Source organism: Pelmatolapia mariae, linkage group LG4 (assembly GCF_036321145.2).
Source record: "Pelmatolapia mariae isolate MD_Pm_ZW linkage group LG4, Pm_UMD_F_2, whole genome shotgun sequence".
NCBI classification, from domain to species: Eukaryota; Metazoa; Chordata; class Actinopteri; order Cichliformes; family Cichlidae; genus Pelmatolapia; species Pelmatolapia mariae.
The window spans coordinates 22,667,874-22,693,330 of record NC_086230.1 but is presented as its reverse complement, the minus strand read 5'-3'; the positions used below and the strand labels follow the sequence as shown (position 1 = coordinate 22,693,330).

Here is a 25,457-nt window from a genome sequence, read left to right as displayed (position 1 = left end):
ATCCTGAAAGACACGCTATGTATCTTTGTACACTAGAGAGCATCATTTAATAACTCTTTATGAGTAAGAGAGAGGGTAAGTGGCACTGGTTTAAAATGTTGGTTGTAGATTTGAACTAAAATCTTCACACTCAGTGAAGCATCACCTCTCAAAACCTCCCTCTCTTTTTGCCCAGGATGCACCTGCAGGTCTTAGTATCTCATTTATAACTAAATGTAAATGAAGAAGTATCAACTCTGTGTAAAATAAAATGAAACTGCTGCTTACTAGAAATGTTTCAGTTACTATCATTTGATTATTCACAGACAGCTGAAACCTGCTTCATTTTTGTCCAAACATAACTTTCTTTACTGTTAAGGAACACTAGACGGAGTGCAGTTATACAACTAAACTAAACCTTTGCTGTCATATGCTCGTTTGCTCTGAATATTTAAATCATTAAATACAACTAGTAGTTAAGTCTGTCTCATTCAGGATGTGGAGAGATGGACCAGCCCATAACGGAATAAACAAAGAAGAAAACAAAACTGTGATGATGATGATGATGTAACAGAATGAAAAGCAGAAGACATCATGAAAAGCTTATATACACAATGGACAGGGGGGAAAAGCTTCATTCAAAGCTGCTCTTCCTTGTTAGATGTGTTAAATAGCTTCTCCAGCAGCTTCTCTCCAGTCAGTTCTTATCCCACACCGACATCATGCTGGTGAATCTCTGTGCTCTCATCACTACTCTAACATGTAAACACTCTGACTTCTATTGCACACATATATAAAGATGTCTGTGTGTTTGTCTTGACTCCATGTCCTCTTGTTCGCACACTGTAAAATATAACTTGTTGTTTCAACTTAAAAATATGAGGTAAAGGGCTGCCTTAAAATTTTAAGTTAAGTCAAGAAATAGAGTTTGTTCTTATAACACAACCAATTGTTATCTTAATGAAAAATCACATGTTGTCTAAACTTTCATCTTAGTTTAGTTGACTGAGATTTATTAGTCAGTTCAACTCCTTTAATTGTCATCTTTACTTGGGAAAACCCTTTCAGCTAAATTAAAATAATCTATTGTTTAAACTCTTGTCCTAGTTCAGTTGACTTGGGTTTTTTAGTTAATTCAAATACTTTAGTAGTTCTTTTAACTTAGGAATCTATTTTAGCTTAACTAACATAATCTGTTAGCTAAGTTGATTTAAGTTTATTAATTAACTGAGCTCCTTAAGGTAGCTGAGTGAACTTGTAAATCAGTTTCATTTTAATTATCAGAGTTGATTGACTGGATGTAAAGAAAAATGTGTATTAAACATCTTAAGTTTTGTTTTGTTTTTTTTTGGCTTTCTAACATCCATTTCAGCAAAACTACCTGTTAGGTTTATCTTAGATCTCAGGTTTAAATATCTACATTCCTTTAAATTAATTTTCTGTTGTTTACAGAAAAAAAATAAAACCCCACAGATTCCATTAAAGTCTATCTGATCATTTCATACAGAAAGTTTGTTTTAAGAACATGACAAGACAATTACTCATGAGCACCCAACATTCACCATTTATTGTGCCATCTTAGTCATCTGAGAAACAGAAAAATCAGTGACGTAGCTCATCAGGCTCACAATCCATCAAAACTCAAAGGCTGCTCCCTGTGAAACAATAAATTTGAACTTGGTCTTGAGCCCAGTTTGGGTGAAGATGAAATTCTGACCAATACTCTAGGAGCAGTAGTGATTCTTGTGAAGTAACAACATAAAGTCTGCATTAATGTAATGTATCAACGGGACACTTGCTATTTTAGAAAAGTTATTCTTTACATTTACAAAATTTTTAAACTTCATTGTGCTCAGTCACACCTGTTAGCATAAAACTTGAAATATTAAAATAGTACAAAACCTTTGATAAGTGACAGTAAAGATCAGTTTATAACAACTAAGACATCAAACTCTTGTATTTGTCTTCGTTTACAATTGCAACAAATTCCACAGAACCAATATCTCTGAAAATGACTGCATGCTTCTGAAACATTTGATAATATGGATATTTCAGAAACATTAGTTTGAGTCTGCTCAATTGCAAAACAAAGGAAAAACTGACTTGCATGAGATAAGCATCTGCAAAGTCCAGCATTATATTGTTGTTCACATAAGTTTCTTAAACCATGAACAAATGAGTAATTGTCTAATCTGGAATGTAAAGTGTAGTCATTTAGTGACATACAAAAGTGAGAATGAGAACTTGCAAGAATAAAAAAACAAACAGTAAAATAAAAACTGTCCTTAACACTAAGGATCATACAATTACAGTTCTGCATGGCTTTCTGCAAGAGTCTGTTTCTTAGACCATGCACTAGTGAGATGCACTGCCTTCCACCAATGTTCATTAGGATGTTCTGAATGACTTCAAAGATGTCCTTAAGTTCCTTTGGATAGTGTATGTTGAGGGCAAAAAGAAGGCCCATCAGCATGGAAATGGCACTTGAGACATCCCTCAGATTAGACAGGATTACTGCTGCCTCAAGGACAACCAACACATCGATGTCTTCTTCTTTCACCATCGCAATGCCAACTTTCATCCTCTTAGAAAACGTGTCTTCAATACCTGTCGGCTATAAAAGGGTTCAAAGACAAAAAAAAAAAAAAATTACACAATTACAATTACACAATATCCCGTGTGCTTAACAATTCATGTCTTTCCAAAGAAGAGCCATACTGATGCTTTGGATGATGGTGATTGGCTTTGGGTAACACTTATTAGTTGTTAAAGTTTTTTCAGAATGAGATATGCACCCCCATGTTACAAATCCATTTCTTGCTTTAAACAAAGACCATGTTCATAAATAACTGAGCATGTCTTCAATTGCAGAATTCAAACAAAATTTTCAATTTAAATGGTAAATGGCCTGTATTTGTATAGTGCTTTACTAGTCCCCTAAGGACTCCAAAGTGCTTTACACATTCAGTCATTCACACACATGGGTGGATGACTGAATCGTGACTCAAGAGTTGACAGTTCATCTTATAATTGGAAGGTTGCCGGTTCGAGCCCTGGCTCCGACAGTTTCAGTCGTTGTGTCCTTGGGCAAGACACTTCACCTGTTGCCTACTGGTGGTGGTCAGAGGGCCCGGTGGTGCCAGTGTCCGGCAGCCTCGCCTCTGTCAGTGCGCCCCAGGGTGGCTGTGGCTACAATGTAGCTTGCCATCACCAGTGTGTGAATTTAAATCTACTTATGCTAAATATTGGCTGTGCTCTAAACCAAATCTGGCTGAGAATACATGAAATGTGCAAACTGCAGCTACACTACAGGATCAGATTATGGCTCCATAGACAATGCTTCTTTAATCAGTTTATTGATTAAAGTTTATTTTTTCCCCCTATATTAACAGCATGAAAAAAGAGCATATAGACATGGCTGAACAGGTTGCATAATTGGCACTGAATATCAACATCCACCTTTACCCAGCTGCCCAATGACTCTCGGCCAGTAACCTTTAATTGCTTACCCAGTCTACACAGTCTCTTTTCCAGGGTCCAGGACATTTCACCAAAGTATTGCCCCCCACAGCTGTAGCAGCCACTGCAGCCCCTTAAATATCCTAATATCTCTGCCATTACAATATACAATGTGAGAAATCAAACGTAAAGCTGAAGTGAACAGTACAGCAGCGAAATGTCAAAGACCCTGGTGAAGACATGAATAAACACAAGACACTAATAATATCAATGCTAGCTTGCCAGTTAGTTTCTCTGAAACCCAGACCAAATCCAGTGTCAAAGATCTTGTAATAATACATTTGGTGAGGAAAAAGTACACATGTACTTTTTAATTTAAAATCCACTGTGGTGCTGTCATTATTAAATTTACTAAAAGAAACAATGCTAACCTTCACAGTCTTGAAAGTGTGTGAGGGATTTTCCTTTAGAAAATGAGGTCCTCTGTCCTCTTCCTTTGTGTAGGGCTCTGGTCAAAGAAGTCAAAAAGAAAACAAAAACACTTTTTAAACAGTGTTTATGAAGCATGTAGACAGCTCCAAATTCACAGCTTTTTGATGCATAATTCCATCAATATATGATTATCATTGGAGATTTTGAATCAGGCTTATCAGGACATTCAAGTAGAATATGATATCCAACCTACCACCAATATACATAGATTCTGTAAAAGTTACCACACTAAATGTCCAGTTGTGAAATATGATGACAGACTTTACTTATCAGCTTTCTTTCAATGAGTTCATCAGTTGAACTGGATAACCTAAAACTTAAACAAAGGATTAGATTTCGCAGTTGAACACTTACATCATCTCCGAAGCATCTTATGAGCCTAGTTAGCCTTTCTATGCCGCTCTTGATTTTGTACAGCTCCACGAACCTCTCCATAATGGTCAAGCACAGCAAAAAGGAACCCTTTCAGGTCAACAGATGTAAGACGGGCAAATTCTGCTTCAACCTGAGCAATAGAAGAAGAGGGGTGGAGAGTACAGGCAGAATTAAAAAAAGATTCTTTGAGACCCAAATTTAAGCAAACAGTCATCTGAGGCCCATTAGAGAAAACACAAACACACAAAAGCAAACAAACAAAAAGATGCACTTTACCTGCCGTTCAGCAAACAAGGAAGTTCAGAGAACAATAAGCTCTGTCTTGAAATCTTTTAAAGTAGAATGATTGTGAAAATGACTTATGTGATGTAAAACTTTAGTAAACGTGCGATTAAAAGAACACTGAGTAAAAGGACAAGTAACAGTTTCCTTATTCCTCAGATGTTTACCTTGATGAGCAATACTGTTTTAGTCCAACTGCCTCATTAAAGTTACACAACAGGCTTTTTACATTAAAGCCAGCAAGTCCATTACATACTCCCTTTTTAGATCTGAAATACTGTGCAGATTCTGTGTATATGTAGTGGACAGCAATTTACCCCAAAGAGCGCAAAGTTTGCAAGTCCACCTCATTTAAATGACAAAGTCAAATGTGATCATCTAGACCTGTGAAAATAAATTAATGACAAACTTGCAGTTATGGATGTTATTACAACCACAAGAACCTAAACAGTCTGCTCCATTGCTTTTGTTAATGAATCATTTGTTGGTAACACGTCTGAATATTTAGTTTATGCCACCTGCATGTGATCATCAATAGTGCCATATTACTTCTTAAGAAGTACCCTGACACTACAATCTTTATATCATTTGTTCTACAGAGCTATTAAATTACAATATAATCTGAGGTGTTTCCAGTATGACAAAATGCACAAATTGTAACTTACCATTTGACTCCACTGACAAAAATAAATCCCCAGCATCAAGTTTGGCTTCACAGACCTAAAATAAGTAAAATAAAAATATATGTTATAATTATATTGTTTTCGCCATTTATTCATGTTTGCTAATTTTCTGACATATAAACAATGTTAGTTTTGTTACAATACAGAGAATGCAGTTTAATTAAAAGGTAAATTATGCAAAAAAAAAAAAACTTCTGCAGTATACCATGCCAAAAATCAGTGTCTCTGATGCCAATTATTTTATCACTACAGCTCGTTTAGTATGGAAACTCACACAATCTAGTCATACTGATCACAAGAGTTCAAAAATAAGTCAAAATAGTGAACTGTTGTTAAGCATAAAGCATTTCAGGGTAACAAATAACTGCACAATATAATTAAAGCAAAAAATAAGCACACTGGAGGACTATCTGATAAAAACTAATATAATGCTGGTTTGTAGACCATATTTTGTCTCTGTCCTCAGTGCACTCTTGCAGCTTAGCATGCAGCAGTTAATAACACCTTAAGTGATTACATAGGGATAAACAGATGACAACAAGCATCCGAGTCCTGCCAAAAAGGTCTTTTTGAACCCAGCCAGTTATTGGAAATATTGCCAAAATGAACTTCCACCAAAATACAACAGCCTGTGAACTTGAAAGGAATTTACAAGTACAGAGACAATATGAAATAAGCTTTATTAATTAGCTGAGTTAGCTTGCTAATATCGCAACAGTGGTTGAGTGCACAACCTTAACGCTAGCGGCACAATACTTGTGATTTGCTCAGCGCCACATTAAACCCATAAAAAAGGCCATATGTCAGTTTATTAGGTTGTGGAGGTAAGCATCAACGACACAGTGCTCTCAGTTCTCACTCCTTCTTTATTCGTCTCCAACATCAACTGCACATATCGCGCCACAAAACAGAGGAACACACTTCCTCAACACTGGGTGTGAGTGGAGCCCTCTAGTGGTCCACCACACATGCCCCCCCCGAACACCCAGCAGAACTAGTCCAGGACCCGGGGCTTAAGCAAACGGCCGGAACGGCTGAACCGGGGGGGTGGGGAACTGACAGAGGGCAACCCAGCCCGGAAGCGAGGCTGGCACTGGCGGTCAGAAAAAGCTGCAGGCGACTCGGACTCCGTTGATTGCGCGTCGCTCCTGGGGGAAAAAACAGAATCCATCAGCCCGGTGGCAGGTGGGCGGCCGCGGCGAGGGGCCTGGGCCGGGACCACCTGATCCTCTTGCATAACATGTGCAGGCTTAAGTCTGTCAACAGAGACAACCTCCTGCCGACCGCCAAAGTCCAAAATGAAATGTTTGCTGCCTGGTTTAAGAACCCTGTATGGCCCGTCATATGGTGGACGCAGCGGAGTCCTATGGGCATCGTGCCTGACGAAAACGAAACGAGCAGAGTCCAACGAACTCGGAACAAAAGTGTCAGGCAGGCAGTGGTGCACAGGACCGGGAACAGGAAATGAGTCTCTCGGGGGGCGAAAAGGCAACAAAGAGGCATCAAAACATGGGGGAGGGCTCTCAGGCAAGAATTCCCCGGGGACCCGGAGGGGCCGGCCGAGGACCAGTTCAGCCGGGGAAACCCCGAGGTCTTCTTTAACCGCGCTACGCAATCCCAGCAAAACCCACGGAAGACGGTCGACCCAGTCGCCACCTGTTAAGGAAGCCCGGAGCGCGGCCTTAAGAGACCGGTGAAACCGTTCGCACATCCCGTTAGCTTGCGGGTGGTATGCTGTGGTGCGGTGGACCTTGACCCCCAGGCCGTCAGCCATAGCAGACCAAAGCTCAGAAACAAACTGGGGGCCCCTGTCTGAGGTAATGTCAGCAGGGGGACTGAAACGGGAAACCCACGTCGACAAAAATGCTCTGGCCACCGTCGCCGCTGTCGTGGACGCCAGGGGTACCGCCTCCGGCCACCTGGTCGTGCGGTCCACCACAGTCAAAAGGTGCGTGAAACCCTGTGACTGCGGCAAGGGACCAACTAGGTCCACATGAACGTGATCGAAACGCCTACCGGGGATACGGAAAGGTTCGAGGGGTGCCTGCGTGTGCCGGTGGATTTTCGAGCGTTGGCATGGGATACAAACCGCCGCCCATTCTTTCACAGTCTTGCGAAGGCCCGGCCAAACGAACCTGGCGCTGACCAGCTTGACCGAGGCCCGGACGCCGGGATGAGAGAGGGCATGCACCGAGTCAAAAACACGACGACGCCACGAAAGGGGAACCACCGGGCGGGGGCGGCCGGTGGAAACGTCGCAAAGAAGGCGCGGACCGCCGTCCCACACCGGGGTGTCCTCCAGCACGAGGCCCGTTTTCGTTGACTGAAGGGCCAGGATGTCCGGGTCAGCACGTTGCTCGGCGGCCATAGCAGCGTAGTCGACACCGACATACACCGGAGAAACCAACACACGTGACAGACAGTCAGCGACGTGATTGGACTTACCAGCCACGTGCTGAATGTCTGTGGTAAACTCCGAAATGGCCGCCAACTGGCGCTGCTGGCGTGCGCTCCATGGGTCAGAGACCTTGGACATCGCAAACGTTAAAGGTTTGTGGTCAACGTATGCAGTAAAGTTGCGACCCTCGAGGAAAAAACGAAAATGTCGTGTCGCGAGGTGCAGGGCCAGCAACTCCCTGTCAAAAACACTGTACTTGCGTTCGGCATCCCGTAGCGTACGACTGAAAAAGGCGAGCGGTTGCCAGAGACCTGAAACCCGCTGTTCCAACACCCCACCCACTGCCACGTCGGACGCGTCGGTGGTCAACGCGATCTCCGCCGACGGAAGCGGGTGTGCCAGCAGGGCGGCGTCAGCCAGCGCAGACTTGGCTGCGGAAAACGCATGGAGGCGTTCTGGCAGCCAGTCAACCGGATCTTTGGCTGTCTTACCTTTTAAGGCAGCATAGAGTGGCTGTAACAGGTGGGCAGCTCTGGGGAGAAAGCGGTTGTAAAAATTTATCATCCCCAAGAACTCCTGCAACGCTTTAACCGACGTGGGGCGCGGAAAAGCTGAAACGGCCTGGACTCTGTCGGGCAACGGAACCACACCTTCAGCGGAAATGCGGTGCCCGAGGAAATCCAGAACAGGCAACCCAAACTGGCACTTGGAAGGGTTGATGATCAGGCCGTGCGCTGCCAAACGCTGGAAAACCTGGCGCAGATGGGACTCGTGCTGGCTCGCCGAGCAGCTGGCCACCAATATATCGTCCAGATAAACAAAAACGAACGGCAGCCCACGCAAAACTGAGTCCATCAGCCGCTGAAAGGTCTGGGCGGCACCTTTCAGGCCAAACGGCATGCGCAACTCGAACAAGCCGAACGGGGTAATGACAGCGGTCTTAGGAACGTCTTCGGCGCGCACGGCAACTTGGTGATACCCCCGCACCAAGTCAATTTTAGAAAAAATCGACGTTCCGGCGAGATTGGCAGAAAAATCCTGAATGTGGGGGATGGGGTAACGGTCATTCTCCGTGGCATTATTTAAACGGCGGAAATCTCCGCACGGCCGCCACCGACCGTCCGATTTGGGCACCATGTGAAGCGGAGAGGCCCATGCACTGTTCGAACGCTGTACAATGCCAAGGCGCTCCATGGCAGCAAACTCTTCCCGAGCGACGGACAGTTTCGCAGGGTCGAGGCGACGCGCGCGCGCGAACACCGGGGGCCCGACCGTGGGAATATAATGCTCAACCCCATGCTTCGTTACCGTGCCAGAGAAATCAGGGACAGACAGCGATGGAAACTCTGAAAGCAAACGCTGAAAAGCATCCCCGGAGGTCACTACATTAGCCCGAATTACGGGTTCGGCGGCCCGAGTAAAACACGGTAGGGAAGAAAACGAGAGAGCATCAATTAAACATCTGTTAGCAACATCGACAAGCAGTCCATGAGCGCACAGAAAATCAGCACCTAAAATAGGTACAGAGCTAGCGGCAACAACAAAGTTCCACTGGAAATCCCGGCCGTGAAAACAAACAGTCACCAACCTTTCCCCAAACGTTGTGATGGGAGAGCCATTAGCTGCCATGAGCTGCGGCCCACAGTTCGCTGCTAGTCCGTCGGCAGCGGTAGGGGGAAGGAGGCTCTTCTGGGAGCCGGAGTCCACGAGAAAACGTCTCCCGGAGCGCGAGTCCTCTATGAAGAGCAGCCTTTCTGTGTCGCCAGCGGTCGCGGCTGCTACGGCGCGCTGGCGGGTCCGTTTCCCTGGGCCGTGAAAGCGCAAGGCGGCAGGCAGCGACGCGCTCTGTCGCCAAAACGCTGATGGTAGAAACAGATGTTCTTTCCGCGGTGCCGGCGTGTAGCAATCCCTGCCGTCAGCAAGGGGGCGGATGCTCCGGGGGAGGCAGGTGGAGCAGTGGAAGGCGCCGCCGGCGAGTCCGTAGCCAGGGCGTGAACGTTGAAAGTGCGGCTAGCCAGGAGAATGCGATCCGCTTCTTCAGCCAGGGAGCGATAATCCTTCGCCGGCAGAAGTGGGGAGTTTGCGAGGACAGCTCTCACGGCGGCCGGTAGCTGGCGGAGGAAGAGGTGGGCGAAGAGGAATCCCCCGTCATCCGGCCCGAGCAACGATAGCATGTTCTCCATGAGCTCGAGCGCGGTACCGCCACCCAAGCCTGACAAGTTGAGGAGCTTTTCGGCTCGTTCAGCGTCGGAGAGGGCATAGCGCCGAAGAAGCAGCTCTTTAAGGGCGGCGTATTTCCCTTGGGCGGGTGGGTCCCGGAGGAGCGCCATCGCGCGACGGGTGGCCAGCGGGTCAAGCGAGGCCACCACATGGTGATACTTCGTGTCGTCAGCCGAGATGCCGCGAAGGGCGAACTGAGCCTCCACGTGTACGAACCACGACGGGGGGTCATGGAGCCAAAAGTCCGGCAGTTTCAGCGCCACAGCGAACGTAGCTGCAACAGGAGGCGGAGGTCCGGCGGCCGCTGATGCCTCCATAGCGGAGTCTGCGTCATCTGCGGCCCGTTGCATGCTCGAGTCAGGGGTCACCAATGTGGAGGTAAGCATCAACGACACAGTGCTCTCAGTTCTCACTCCTTCTTTATTCGTCTCCAACATCAACTGCACATATCGCGCCACAAAACAGAGGAACACACTTCCTCAACACTGGGTGTGAGTGGAGCCCTCTAGTGGTCCACCACAAGGTCAAGTTTGGTCATGACACACAAGCTGGACCTTGTCGGCTAAAGTTACATTAGCTAAAGCAAACATTTCGGTAAAAGAGAAAAACACACGTCATGCCATAAATTCAAAACATGTTCCAACTTTTGTAGCTCTCTTTCCTTATAGTTATAACCAATGTTACTCACCTTGAAAGCATATTCCAAAGAAGACGATTAGAAAACGTCCAAGTAAAGTGAGCATGTCGTTAACCGCCAATTCCCCATGATGCACCTCGGTAGCAGTCACGTGAGGCAGTTTTGAATCCTGCTGTGCTCAACTTACCCGCATTGTCAAGTTCACATAAGTTTCTGATTTAGCTGGACATGAGTTTTCAAGTTAGCTTTTTTTGGTGTAATTGGGACGTTTTTAACTTGTAATTCTATGTTATAACAACAACTTCAGTCATCTATCGTCAAACTGATATAGAATAATATGTTGAAATAACAAACAGCTAGAATTACATTTTACAGTGCAGTGTTAATCGGAGCACTAGGTGCAGTGACTCCCAAGCTAGGCGAGTGGCTCCATCAGATCCCAGGAACAACATCGAAGATCTCTGTCCAGAAGAGCAGAAGAGCGCAGTCGTAGGGACAGCTAAGAAGCTAAGATACTGCGCAGGACCCTCAAGCTCCCAGGCCTCTGGGACTCTCAGTGGTGCTCGTTTGTACAAACAGATTCAGTATTCATTAATGTGTGCTGAAGATGTATCATGGCTGGAGTGATCCAAGATATGGCTCTAGTTTCGCCTCTCTAAAATTCACATCTATTCATCAGTCAACTTCAGATTATCATTTGATCATAAACAATGTGGAAGAGGGAGACTCTGCAGTCTATTACTGTAGGACACTGCACAGCTCTGTTGAAAGTGGGATATCACAATGATTTACACTGTAGACTTTCGCATGAAAATAATAGAACCATCAAAAGACTCAGTGTAACATACGACCAATGTTCCCTCTAAGCTGCGCGCGTGCGTAATTGCGCACTGCTGGCACGGTCTCTGCGCACAGAAAATCTGCGTTGCGCACAAAAAAAATCTAACCTGAATTGAAATTAAAATTAAAACTTTAACAATTCTGTTTTGCAGTGTTAGTCAGTAAGTGACTGGCTGCTCCCGTATGGGATTAGAACGATGCCACCTTATCCCATAGTCCAGCCAATAATGCGATTCACATTCGTATATACGCAGCTAATCAACGTCGTTGACAGGCTATGACAGCGTCCTTATGTGCCGACACCGGTGTTTTAGCTACCAAAGCAGCGTGGCTGATGTGGAGTGAAGCCACGTTAATGACAACTTGTACAACCATTGGAGACGTGAGCAGGACAGACGGAACAATTGACGGAAAAAGTGTGGACTTTATACCAGTTTTTAAATTGTGTTGATAGGCCACGTAGAACCAGAGTTATGATAAAAATATATGCAATGTTTGGTTTTCTTCCTGAATACTATCGCTGTTTATATTTACTGCTCAAAAGCACTCTCCGCCTGTGAGCAAAAACGAAACCAAAAACCACCACCCTTTTCTATTCGTCGAAAAAGTACTGACACGACTGGGGGCAGCAGTCGTGTGAAGGTGAGAAAGGAGGATCCAATGGCAGACAGTGGTGGAGGTGCAAGTGGGATTTATTTTAAAACCAACATGCAGGCAGAACAGAACATAAACCTAAACTGGGAAAACTAACACAAAAGGAGGACACGGGGTGAGGCGCAGAGAGACACGGTGAACATGAAATAATGCAGAGTACACAGAAGGTTCGCAGAGAAACACGGAGGATGAACACAGACGACGCGACGAGGAGCACAGGCAGACACACAGTATAAATACACACATCAGGTGATCAGGAAATGGCACACAGGAGGGGACACAGCTGGAACTAATGGACATAATGAGACACAGACCTACAAAGTAAAGCAGGAAACACACGGACTATTTTACAACACAAACGCGGGGACCCGAACGGAGCACAGAGGGAAGACAGGTAGGGATAATAAACACGATGACCAAACCCAAAGAACTAATACAACATCAGAATAAACTAGAAAATGATAATAATAAACTTTAAGCGCTGGGTCACTGACCCAGGACCATGACAGTACCCCCCCCTCAAGGGCTGGCTCCCGACAGCCCCAAAACATAAATGAACCACCAAGCCCGGGTGGGCGGTGGGAGGCCCAGGACGGAGGGTCCAGACCAGGACCAAAACGGAGGCCCCAGAGTCCCTAACAAAAGGTTCACAAACACACAGGGGAGCAGAGTCCGAAACATAGTTCAGGTGGCCGGCCTGGGGCCCGATAGCACAGAAGGCCAGGATGGGACAGTTCAGGAGGCCGGCCACGAAGAAGGCAGTGGTGGCGCGCAAACAGTTCAGGAAGCCGTCCACGAAGAAGGCCGTGGCGGCAACAGAAGTCCGGAGGCCGGCCACACGGAAGGCGGTGGCGGCGACAGAAGTCCGGAGGCCGGCCACGCGGAAGGCGGTGGCGGCGACAGAAGTCCGGAGGCCGGCCACGCGGAAGGCGGTGGCGGCGACAGAAGTCCGGAGGCCGGCCACGCGGAAGGCGGTGGCGGCGACAACCCCGTTCAGGAGGGCGTCCATGATGGCGATGATGACGACCAGCCAGCGGCCTAGAAAATGGCTGGCGATGTTGAGGCGCAATACGCGGACTGGATGGTGGCGTGCCAGCAGCAGTACCGGGCGAGGATGAGGATGAGGCTGAAGCCGGACCGGGCGGAGCTGAAGCTGATGCTGAAGCCGGACCGGGCGAAGCAGAGGCTGATGCAGAGGCCAGGCCGGGCGAAGCAGAGGCTGATGATGATGAGGACGCTGCAGGCGTGGATGAGGCTGATGATGATGAGGACGCTGGACCAGGCGAGGAAGAAGACACGGAGGCTGGACCAGGCGAGAAAGAAGACACGGAGGCTGGAAATATACTGTACAAATCACGGCCATTTATCAATGCCCAAGTACGCGAGTACGTACTCGCGTTCTCGGTGAGTACGTACCCACCGAGAACACACGGGAGTACGTACCCGCCGAGAACGCGAGCACGGACTCGTGGGCCGTTTCTCAATTCTCAAGTACGCGAGCACGGACTCGTGATTTGTACAGTCGGAACACCAGCGTACGTGATGATGTCACAGGTCCGGAGTTTTTACTGCCGTCCCCTCTTAATTTAACTGTGAGTAACATGTTATGAAGCTTAACTTTAATCACAGCCAAACCGGTTTACTCAGGAACAAATAAAACACTGAAATAAACCAAACATTAACATTTAGAAGTGATCTAAGTGACTTATATATCATTTTTAACCTCAGTAGTGAAACCTCTATTAATAAAAATAGTGTACATGTACATACGTGTACATACCTTAATAAAAACAAGCAGGTGAGATGTTAGAACGCTTTTATTTCTATTCTAGTGGAAACGATGCGCCGGGAGTCCGCTGTTGAGTTTTGGACGAAATGCATTCTGGGATATTTAGCTGTCCCAAGTCTACACCGATGCATGCTCGATAAAACGGGCGGATCGAGAACACATCCGGGACTTTTTCGCGTTCTCGGCGTGATGCGTACTTCGAATTGGAACAGTACTTGGTCTCCGACTGATGACGTATCACGAGTACACGAGAACGCAAGTACGCACAAGTACGCATATTGATAAACGCCCCACGAGTCCGTGCTCGCGTACTTGAGAATTGAGAAACGGCCCACGAGTCCGTGCTAGCGTTCTCGGCGGGTACGTACTCCCGTGCGTTCTCGGCGGGTACGTACTCACCGAGAACGCGAGTACGTACTCGCGTACTTGGGCATTGATAAACGGCCATCAGGTGATCAGGAAATGGCACACAGGAGGGGACACAGCTGGAACTAATGGACATAATGAGACACAGACCTACAAAGTAAAGCAGGAAACACACAGACTATTTTACAACACAAACGCGGGGACCCGAACGGAGCACAGAGGGAAGACACAGGTAGGGATAATAAACACGATGACCAAACCCAAAGAACTAATACAACATCAGAATAAACTAGAAAATGATAATAATAAACTTAAAGCGCTGGGTCACTGACCCAGGACCATGACAAGTACCATGTTGACCAATCAAAAAATGATATGGCAACATGACATTTAGTTGTTTAGGAAGGGGGAAGTTTTAGGACTAACGGCGGTGTTTTGAGATGTGAGAGATTTGCGACATTTAGCGCAAATCTTGTGTAGTTAGTGTGTAGTGTATTCAATAGTTTTGTTGTGTATGTCACAACAATGAGGCGACTACTGAATGTTACAGGTGTTACAGGAGTGATACTTTTTGGAGTAGCACAAATAATTTGTGTGGCATCAAATTTGATGCAGAACACCTGATTGTTCTGTAAATAGTTTGAAATGTTTATTTAAAAAAACGCCTTGGCTGCATTTTTAGGTAAACACCTGCAAGAAACTTTGTTGTTTGCAAAACTCAGTTACTTTTTTGAAGAAGTAACTATATAATTAATTGCCCAACATTGGTCATTATATACTGTATTTTGCAGACAGAGAGTTACAGGACTCTCTCCCGGACCACAGACTCATACTCATAATACAAGTCAGAGCTTTATAAAAAAAGAAGAAAGAAAGTTGTTTTCAAAATTGGAGTTCAAGTTACTTTTACTTCCAATAGTGTTAACATACTACACAGGTCATGAACAAGATTTTTTTACATTTTCATTGTAAGTGGGCTAAAGCACTTAATTAAAAGTATTCTAACATAAATGTAAATGCTGTAATTTGATTATTTTAATAAACCATGTAACTTGGATGGATTCGATGCTGGCGTGACCACAGTGCACACGTCTAATGTTGCTCACAGCTCCAAGGGACCGCTCAGGGAGTTTGTGTGTTCGTTCAGACACATGAAAAATTAGAGGGAACATTGCATACAACCTTCAGTTAAAGTGCTATTAAACACTGGATTGCTCATTTTTTGATTTTTTTAACCTTCAATATTAAAAGTAGCTAGAATAAATTTGATAGTATTGACATATAAATATATAAATCTGATTCCTGTTACAGTGTGTTTAACATTTTAAAGCAAAAAGTAATAAGATACAGCTAATCAATACTACAAGGCTACCCTGAACTCAGATCAGATCTTCTAGATCAAGAGAATTTATAGAAATTTAGTTTGGATTAATCAGAAACTCATTTATAAGGCAGAAAGAAAGGTTGTCACCAAAATGTTATTCAGAGACAGTGCAGCTCTGATGAATTCTGACCAGTAATGAGGACTTCATTAAATCTTGCACAAAACAAGTGACACAAAGGAATAAACACGACTACAGAGAGAGCAGGTATTTAAAACACTTACACATTGTTATAAAATACAAACAGATGAAGTGAATGAGATGTTGACAGTGAAAGTTGGTGTCTGCAGGATGTTTCAGTTCCTCTCCCCTCATCAGTGACAGTCAGGAGGTTTTTGTACAGCCATGTATACAAACTGAATCACTGTGGTATTCTGACAAGGCACCAAGCTGATTGTGACAGGTAAGTACTTTTTAACTGATCATAAAACAAGAGAGATTTTGCAAAAATCTGCTGATGACTACTTAATTCAATATGTTTCTTGTTCAGAATCATTTTTTTTTATTTTATACAATCTAAAATAGTTTCAGGTTGTCTTGTATACAGGAGACATGAATTTTTTATATTAAAAAAATATGAAAAAGGTGTCAAACCAAATTTGTGTATTTTTATATAATTGTTGTTCACTGAAAATGATTAAAATATGATAGATAGACCTGTTTTCTATTTCTTCAATAATAGTTGAAGAAAAGTTAAAAAATAATTTAAAGTGATTAGTAACTGTCCTACCAGTTTTCTTTGAAATGAAAGAAAACTACTCATAGTAGTTACTCATAGTATGCTGAAACCTGTAGAATTAAATCCTATTCTTTAACTTTTCTTATGTGAAAAGTTAAACAGTAGGTAGTCATATTTTATTTTGGAAAAATTTAAAAAGAAATTCTAATGACATGTTGGATTATTATTTCTATATATTTTTGCAGGTTTTAAATAGTTTTTCACATTAATATTGTTTTTTTTTCAAATTTTATAAAAATTATCATGTTTATTCCATATTACTCTTCTTGATTTCTTCTGTTTTTATGACTTCATTTCTAATTTCTTCTTTTCCTTTCATTTTTCTCTTTTTGTTTTCTGAATGTCCGTCATGTATTTTCAGGCTCCAGCCTCCCTCCTCCTGTCCTGACAGTCTTCCCTCCGTCCAGTGCTGAGCTCCAGTCCAACATAGCTTCTCTGGTCTGTCTGTCCAGTCAGTCTGTGCCTGTTGCAGATGTGAGCTGGTTGGCTGGTGGGAGTCCAGTGAGCAGTGGGATCTCTACCAGCACTGCTGTTCAGAGACCAGACCAGACTTACCAAATCAGCAGCTCTCTGACCATCCAGACATCAGACTGGAACATGGATAAGGTTTATACATGTAAAGTGTCTTTGGGCTCACAGACTTCAGAGAAAACCATCAAGAAGTCAGAATGTCCCACTGAATAGTCGAGGACCAGAATGTGCATTTAAAATCTGCTTATTTCCTTTTCATGCTGTTTGCTCATTACAGTCTTTACATGTTAGAAATCAGAATAAAGCAAAATGTTTAAGACATGTATTCATTTGCCGGTTGTTAACAATTATTTTAAGGAATTCATGTCTTGCAATAAATTAATAAAAGCGTTGGTTTAAAAAACGTGTTTTCTTGTCAGTAAATAAGAAATTGTGTCACTGTTTTGTTAGTAACATACATTTAAGATGATTAAAATGAAATGTTACATTTTAGAGAGGGGCACACAGAGGGAAAAACACTCATAAGAACACCATTTTTAAACATATTGTTCCCATAGTTAAGTATATTCTGAAATATACGCTATAGAGAGCATCATTTAACAACACTTCCTGAGTAACAGAGAGGGCACGTGTCACTGGTTTAAAATGTTGGTTTTAGACTTGAACTAAAATCTTCACACTCAGTTAGTGAAGCATCACCTCTCAAATTCTCCCTCTCTTCTTGCCCAGGATGCACCTGCAGGCATTAGTATCTCATTTATAATCTCATGTAAATGAAGAAGTATCTGCTCTCTGTAAAATAAAATAGAATTGCTGTTTTAAATGGAAATGTTTCAGTTACTTTTCAGTTACATTTGATTATTCAGAGACAGCTGAATACTGCTTCATTTTTGTTCAAACATAACTTTATTTACTGTTAAGGAACACTAGAGGGAGTATAGTTATATACCTAAACTAAACTTTTTTTGCTGTCATATGCTGGTTTGCCTTGAACATTTAGATCATTAAATATAACCAGTAGGTAAGTCTGACTCACTCAGGATGTGGAGAGACGGACAGGCGCATAAGGAAATAAACAAAGAAGAAGAAAACAAAACTGTGATGATGATGATGATGATGATGTAACAGAATGAAAAGCAGATGACATCATCAAAAGCTTATATACACAATAGAGAGGGGGGAAAGGCATAATTCAAAGCTCCTCTACCTTGTTATATGTTAAATAGCTCCTCTAGCAGCTTCTCTCCAGTTCTTAGCTCACACCAACAACATGCTGGTGACTCTCTGTGCTCTCATCACTACTCTAACATGTAAACACTCTGACTTCTATTGCACACATATATAAAAATGTCTGTGTGTTTGTCTTGACACTGTGTCTTTTTGTTGTTTGCAGGTGTGAGTGGTGTGACGGTGGTGACACAGAAACCTGTTTTATCAGTGAGCAAAGGAGACACAGCCACCATGGACTGTGACCTGGGGACTATTACAGATGGTGCTCGTTGGTATAAACAGATTCCAGGAGGAGTTCCTCAGTTTGTGTTAGTCTTCGATCATGGCTGGAGTTCTCCAAACTATGGCTCTGGGTTCTCCTCTCCAAAATTCACATCCACTTATCAGTCAATATCAGATTATCGTTTGATCATCAGCAATTTGCAGGAGGGAGACTCTGCAGTCTATTACTGTAACAAATGGGATAACTCTGTTAATGAGTTTGTATCACAGTGATTTACACTGTGACAAAAACCTCCTCACAGATACTTCTGCTTTTTGAGTCTCTTTAACATGCTGATAGACCTATTAAACAAACAAAACTGTAAAAGCATCACCTATGGATGAGTTGCCATTTTTGATTTCTTCATCACCACAACTGTAAAAATCCAAATTCACAGAATATGCAGTTGTCATTGACACAGCCACTCAAATTATTATACAAACCCAACTATCGCACATACAACAAAAATAATTATGTTTGTACAAGTTTTCTTTAATTATTGAAAAAGTATAAAAAGTATAACTTAACCCACAAAACACTGGATCATGACACATTCATAAAGTTGTGAGATTAATCAGATTTCACAAATCCTATTTATTGTTTCATCGTGAAACTGACCTTTACCCATATGAAGCCAATAAAAATTAAAGTTTGGCTCCACCCACCAGGGCTCCATCCACAAGGGCAGACAGAGGGAGAAACAGGCTCCAGACACTCACTCGGATTATGACAGGTTCTTGATTTAAACTGTGAATAAAACATCCTCACATTTATTTGTTTGTTTGTTTGTTTTTTTAACATTTCCACCTTCACCTTACATGATCAGCTTTTGATGACATTGTACTATAGCACATCTTATTTGTATATAATATATTTTTGATAGAAGATTTCAACCTTCATTTAGACAAAAATGAGATTGCACAAACCTTGCTGATATTACAGTTCATTCATTTCAGTAACTCATCTTTAACAAAAATTTTGTCAAAATAAAATAAGACTTCCTTAAACTCAAATCAGGTCCTCTAGTTGCAGAGAATCACCATTTTAGTTTATCAGAAGCGTGTTTATGAGGTAGAAGGAATATGTAAACATATAAAGATCAATGATTTAGAGGTCAACATTTTCTCCCTTTTTTCTCTGTGTTTTTTGTTTCTCTTGTGTTTACTTTTTTCATATATGGTTATGAGAGAGCAATATCAACCAATTACAGTAATGAAGTAATTTATATTATTAATTGTAGAGTAGATACAAAGATACTAAGAAAGTGTTGTGACTGAAATAATAATAATAATGATAATACTATGAAATTATAAATGATTAATATCAGTTAATTTAGTTTCAGTCTTCTATGAATAAAAGCTGTGTTGCTGAATCTCCTCCTCTTTCAGTTCTGCTCCTCTGTGTCTTTATAAGCTTCAGTATCTTTTCCCTTCTCACTACAGCTCCTCTCATCTTTCAGGTGGACAGTTTCACCACCTACTATCATCATGCTGGGGACCCTCTGTGCTCTCATCACTGCTCTAACGTGTAAGATGTTTTTCTTATTGATTTTAAAATTTGTATATTTTGAGGTAAATCTTTCACTCATTTTTTACTGTGTTTCCTGACAGATGTTGATGCAGTGATCGTGTTGACCCAAACACCTGCTGTCCACACAGTTTCTCCAGGTCAACAAGGAGTTCTAAACTGCAACATAGAGAGATATGATAGGAATTATGTTAGCTGGTATAAACAAGTTCCTGGAGAGGCTCCTCAGTATGTTCTAAGATTTCATTATTCTGGCAGCTCACTCAGCTTTGGAACAGGATTCTCCTCAGATAGATTCAACTCTAAATCCTCATCAAACATTGATTACCAGTTCATTATCAAGCGAGCAGAGACAGGAGACTCTGCAGTGTATTACTGTCAGACATGGGATGACTCTGCCAGTGCAGCTGTATCACAGTGGTTTAGACATTGACAAAAACCTCCCCAGTATTACTTCTGCTTTTTGAGACTCTTTCACTTACAGATTATAGATCCATCAAGAGAATTATAAAGAAAACACACCATCTTCAGATAATGTGTTTTTAAATTCTGGATTGTTCCTTTTTTGTTCTTTAATTAAAAGTATAAAAAGAAAAACAATGAAACACATTCACAAAATATCAGATAATCGATTTGATGCAATTCACACAGCAGAAAAGTCATTCTCACCACTGTGCATGCTCTACTCAGAACAGTGAGGGCATTTTTCATAACACAAACTCACCTGTGCAAACTGTTTTATATTTGTCAAAACACGAATAGTTAATCAGTCACCCCATCTCTGTGATGAATGAACATTTCACCACTCCTGAAGACAATTCATTAAAATGTTTAGGTTTTGTTTTGTTTTTTTCACTCAAAAAATTACTGACTTTGGAAAGAGGTTTGAAAAACTGTAGGTCTGATGTAGAGTAAACATTTTCCAGGAACAAAAATGAAATGTGAACAATTTATTTAAAAAAAAATTACATAACTAATGAGATAGAGAAAAGCTAAATTGTACTAGTGAAACTATATGCACCAGAAAACAGACAATGAAAATCTGAGAACAAAGCACACACTACACTATAGTCCAGGAAAGTCACACTACATACATCCTCAGCCTCTTAATAGGACAAAAATGTAATCTAGGCACCCTTATTTTGGCTTTTGTTGCACATAAATTTTGATAAATAACACATTTCTTGTCACCAAGTAGAAATTAAATAAATTAAATCTAAATTACTTAAAAAACTAAAATATATAGCCAGTCTTGTTAATGATCTCACTGAGGGGGTTCAGGCCTATGCAGAACAGCAGTGGGGACAGAGCATCTCCTTGGTAGATCCCGCACTTGATGGTGACTTGTGCTATGGGCTTGGAGTTGGCCTCTAGTGTTGTACGCCACATCTCCATTGAGTTCCTGATGAAGGCTCTTAGGGTCCTGTTGATCTTGTACAATTCTAGGCATTCCAGTATCCAGCTGTGGGGCATTGAGTCATAGGCCTTCTTGTAATCAATCCAGGCAGTGCACAGGTTGGTCAGTCTGGTCTTGCAGTCTCGGCTGACTGTTCTGTCTACCAGTAGCTGGTGTTTTGCGCCTCTAGTATTCTTGCCAATCCCTTTCTGTGCCCCTCTCATGTATTGACCCATGTGCCTGTTCATCTTAGCCGATATGATGCCTGACAGGAGCTTCCATGTCAGGAAGGACTGAGGCAGGTTATTGGTCGGTAGTTGGATGGGACCGGTCCCTTCTTGGGGTCCTTGGGGATCAGGACCGTCCGACCTTCGGTTAGCCATTCCGGGTGTCTCTCGTTAACTAGCAGCTGGTTCATTTGTGCTGCCAGACGCTCGTGGAGTGCAGTCAGCTTCTTCAGCCAGTAGGCGTGAACCATGTCAGGGCCTGGTGCTGTCCAACTCTTCACACTGGAGACCCTTTCTTGGATATCTGCCACTGCGATGGTACAGAAGGTTACTGAACAGGTCCACTAGTGGCTAGTGGATCTGCCCTCAGATCTTGGTGGTGCTGTTCTGTTCCCTTGCCACTGAGAGTGCACCTTTGCTGGTTCTGTGGAGAACAGCTGGTTTATTCTCCTGCCTTCTATCTCTCTGGTGTACCTCCCCAAGCAGCTGGCCAAGGCTGTGAGTCTTTGCTTGGCAGTTTCCAAGGGCTCAGGTATTGACAGCTTGCTGTATTTCTTATGCACCTTCTTTGTCGCACCTTTCTGCAACTCCGTTAGTTGGCTAACCTCCCTCCGCGCTACTTTGATCAAAGCCTCCTTCTCCATGGAGGGTACTGCCCCTTGTGGCTGTTCAACTTGTAGCCAAGCATCTCACTGATCACTGCTGCCGTATTGTAGATCAGCTTGTTAGTGTCGGTAATCGTGTCTGTAGGTATCGTCCGTAGTGCTGCATTAACATCATCTAGCAGACCTTCTGAGGGTACTTCACATAATCTTGGTAACCGGCTACGGGGGATCCAGGTTTCAAGGATCCAGGTCAGTTCCTCTCGCACTCAACGATCCTTCGCCTATCGCACTTGGGGCTATGTACCCAATCTCGGGTGGGGGTGATGATATCTCCCCCCTGACCTGGCGTCCTGGCTCCCCCTTGCCATAGCATTTATGTTGTACCTCGTCAATCTCTAGCTGTGAGAGCAGTCCCTTCTTTCGAATGTTGGAAGACTGAGCTACTAGTTGTCGTCAGGGTGCCCTGGTTCCTCAACACCTGACGCGGACCTTGTTGATCCGGGCGACGTCCAAGCCGGCATGCTTTATTTATCTGTCTCACTCATGTCTGCGGTAGGCTCGCTTAGCATAGGGGGTCTAGCCTTAGGACCCTTACTGGATACAGACGCCCCAGGCGGGAATCGAACTTGCGATCCTCTGCTCCAAAGGCGTGTAGTCTAACCACTACGCTATCCAGCTGCTGCGGTTGTCAGCCAGCCTGTACATGGATGACTTCAAGCCAAGAGTGAACGAGACATCGATTCACTGATCCACACTACCAGGCTATACAGCAATGACATTGGAATGTCGTTCGGACTGGAGAAGTGTAGTCGGATGGTAACAAAGAGAGGGAAGGTAGTCAGAACTGAGGGGATTGAACTACCAGAAGGCAACATTGCAGACATAGAGGACAGTTACAAGTACCTGGGGATCCCGCAGGCAAATGGGAACCATGAAGAGGCTACTAGGAAAGCTGCAACCACCAAGTACCTGCAGAGGGTCAGGCAAGTCCTGAGGAGTCAGCTGAACGGTAAGAACAAGATCCGGGCCATCAACACCTACGCCCTGCCCGTGATCAGGTACCCTGCTGGGGTAATAGGCTGGCCAAAGGAGGAGATAGAAGCCACTGACATAAAGACAAGAAAGCTCCTGACCATGCATGGAGGGTTTCACCCCAAGTCCAGCACCCTGAGGCTGTACGCTAAGCGGAAGGAAGGAGGCTGGGGACTGGTGAGTGTCAGCACCACAGTCCAGGATGAGACAAGAAACATCCACGAATACATCACGAAGATGGCCCCAACTGACAGCGTGCTCAGTGAATACCTCAGGCAGCAGAAACCCAAGAAAGAGGAGGAAGGCGAGGAACCATCATGGAAGGACAGGCCCCTGCACGGTATGTACCACCGGCAGATAGAGGAGGTGGCTGATATCCAGAAATCCTACCAGTGGCTGGACAAAGCTGGACTGAAAGACAGCACAGAGGCACTAATCATGGCAGCACAAGAACAAGCACTGAGTACAAGATCCATAGAGGCTGGGGCCTATCACACCAGGCAAGACCCCAGGTGCAGGCTGCAAAAATATTTTGGAATTATTTTGCAAAAATCTACTGATGACTACTTAATTCAATATGTTTCTTGTTCAGCATCATTTTTTATGATTTTTTTTCAAATGCAAATGGCATGTTGGATTATTATTTCTATATATTTATGCAGATTGTTTTTCACATTAGTACTGTTTTCTTGTAATTTCATTACAATTATTATGTTTATCCCATATTGACTCTTATTGATGTCTTGATTTCTTCTCTTTTCATGACTTCATTTCTTATTATCTCATTTCTTTTCCTTTCATTTTTCTCTTTTTGTTTTCTGAATGTCCGTCATGTATTTTCAGGCTCCAGCCTCCCTCCTCCTGTCCTGACAGTCTTCCCTCCATCCAGTGCTGAGCTCCAGTCCAACACAGCTTCTCTGGTCTGTCTGTCCAGTCAGTCTGTGCCTTTTGCAGATGTGAGCTGGTTGGCTGGTGGGAGTCCAGTGAGCAGTGAGATCTCTACCAGCACTGCTGTTCAGAGACCAGACCAGACTTACCAAATCAGCAGCTCTCTGACCATCCAGACATCAGACTGGAACATGGATAAGGTTTATACATGTAAAGTGTCTTTGGGCTCGCAGACTTCAGAGAAAACCATCAAGAAGTCAGAATTTCCCACTGAATAGTCGAGGACCAGAGTGTGCATTTAAATATGCCTGTTTATGCTTCTGCTCTTTGCTTATTTTTAAGTTTACATTGTTAGAAATCAGAATAAAGCAAAATGTTTAAGTCATGTGTTTATTTGCAGATATTCAAAGAAACTGCTATTTTTCATATATCAATAAAAGCATTGGAAAATGCATACTTTTCAATATTTTTAGACTGGAGAGTATCATTACACAATTCTGCTTGCACAAAGGGAAAGGTGCCACTGGTTTAAAACGTCAGTTGGAAATTTGTAAATAAATCTTCACACTCAGTTAATGAAGCATCACATTTCCTCCTCACTATCTTCCTGTCCTGGATACATCTCAGTGTCTTTTATTCCTTCAGGCAATTGAAGTCATGTAAGCTCTCAGTAATGTTAGACTGACTCTGTTATCCTGACTATAAAATGTGATTTATAATATGTTATTTTATGACTGCATTTCACTATAATTTGGTAAATTAGGGCCAGTTAACTCTTTACTTCTTTGGTTTGGTCCAATAATGTCTAATAATTGATTGATTGATAATACTTTATTCATCCCGAGGAAAATGGGTTATAAAATAAACTAAATGGAGTCCAGCTCTATAATTTTTACTGCAACTCTACTCTCAACTCTTCTCTTGTACAGTTCACTTGGTCTTCAGGAACTGCCTGTATGCTCTTTCCTCATGAGTATTGTCATGCACCAGTAGTAGGTACAGGACTGCACCACTGCACCAGCGCAGGGTTCAATAATGCATTCAAGGATTATATTTGATACCTAATGACAGTCAGGGTGCTGTTGGCTAGTCAGTGGAGGTCTGTGCGTCACTCCTTGGATATGCCTCCCCAGACCATCACTGACTCAACACTAAACTGGTCATGCTGAACAATGTTACAGGCAGCTTAACAGTTTCAAGGCTCTTGTAGGGCTCTTACAATGCTCATCCTGCTTGTTCCTCTCTACAAAAACAAGTGATAGCAGTCCTGCTGATTGGTTAGGGACCTTCTGCACCCCTGTCCACCTCTCCCAGAAAAACTGACTGTCTCCTGGACACCCCTTTTCCATCCTGTTGAGACTGTGCTGGGAGACACAACAAACCTTCTTGCAATGGCACGTATAGATGTGCCATACTGGCGGAGTTGGAGTCCAGGTATTGCTTCATGCAACCAGCTATGACACTGAGCCTAGCCAAAGGCAAAACTAGTGAAGAAACACTCAGAAAAGGTAAAAGGGGAAAATG

The 25,457-nt window shown here is 43.3% G+C and overlaps 1 protein-coding gene, 1 pseudogene and 1 gene segment (V, D, J or C); 2 read left to right on the top strand and 1 right to left on the bottom strand.

Annotated features, from left to right (window-relative positions):
- Nucleotides 1-6,150: 6,150 nt before the first annotated feature.
- Nucleotides 6,151-10,274, bottom strand: LOC134626758 (uncharacterized). The gene is made up of 2 exons (XM_063472689.2): nucleotides 9,257-10,274; nucleotides 6,151-6,418 (listed from the first exon to the last, which is right to left on the bottom strand). The coding sequence occupies exon 1, from the start codon at nucleotides 10,272-10,274 to the stop codon at nucleotides 9,447-9,449; it is 828 nt and encodes a 275-aa protein (XP_063328759.1). The 3' UTR covers nucleotides 6,151-6,418; nucleotides 9,257-9,446.
- An 858-nt stretch (nucleotides 10,275-11,132) lies between these two features.
- Nucleotides 11,133-17,103, top strand: LOC134626757 (immunoglobulin lambda constant 6-like). The segment is given in 4 exon segments: nucleotides 11,133-11,288; nucleotides 14,857-14,867; nucleotides 15,925-15,959; nucleotides 16,657-17,103. Coding segments are annotated over 4 exon segments (525 nt in total).
- Nucleotides 17,104-17,969: 866 nt separating this feature from the next.
- Nucleotides 17,970-24,211, top strand: LOC134625467 (immunoglobulin lambda-1 light chain-like; annotated as a pseudogene).
- Nucleotides 24,212-25,457: the final 1,246 nt, after the last annotated feature.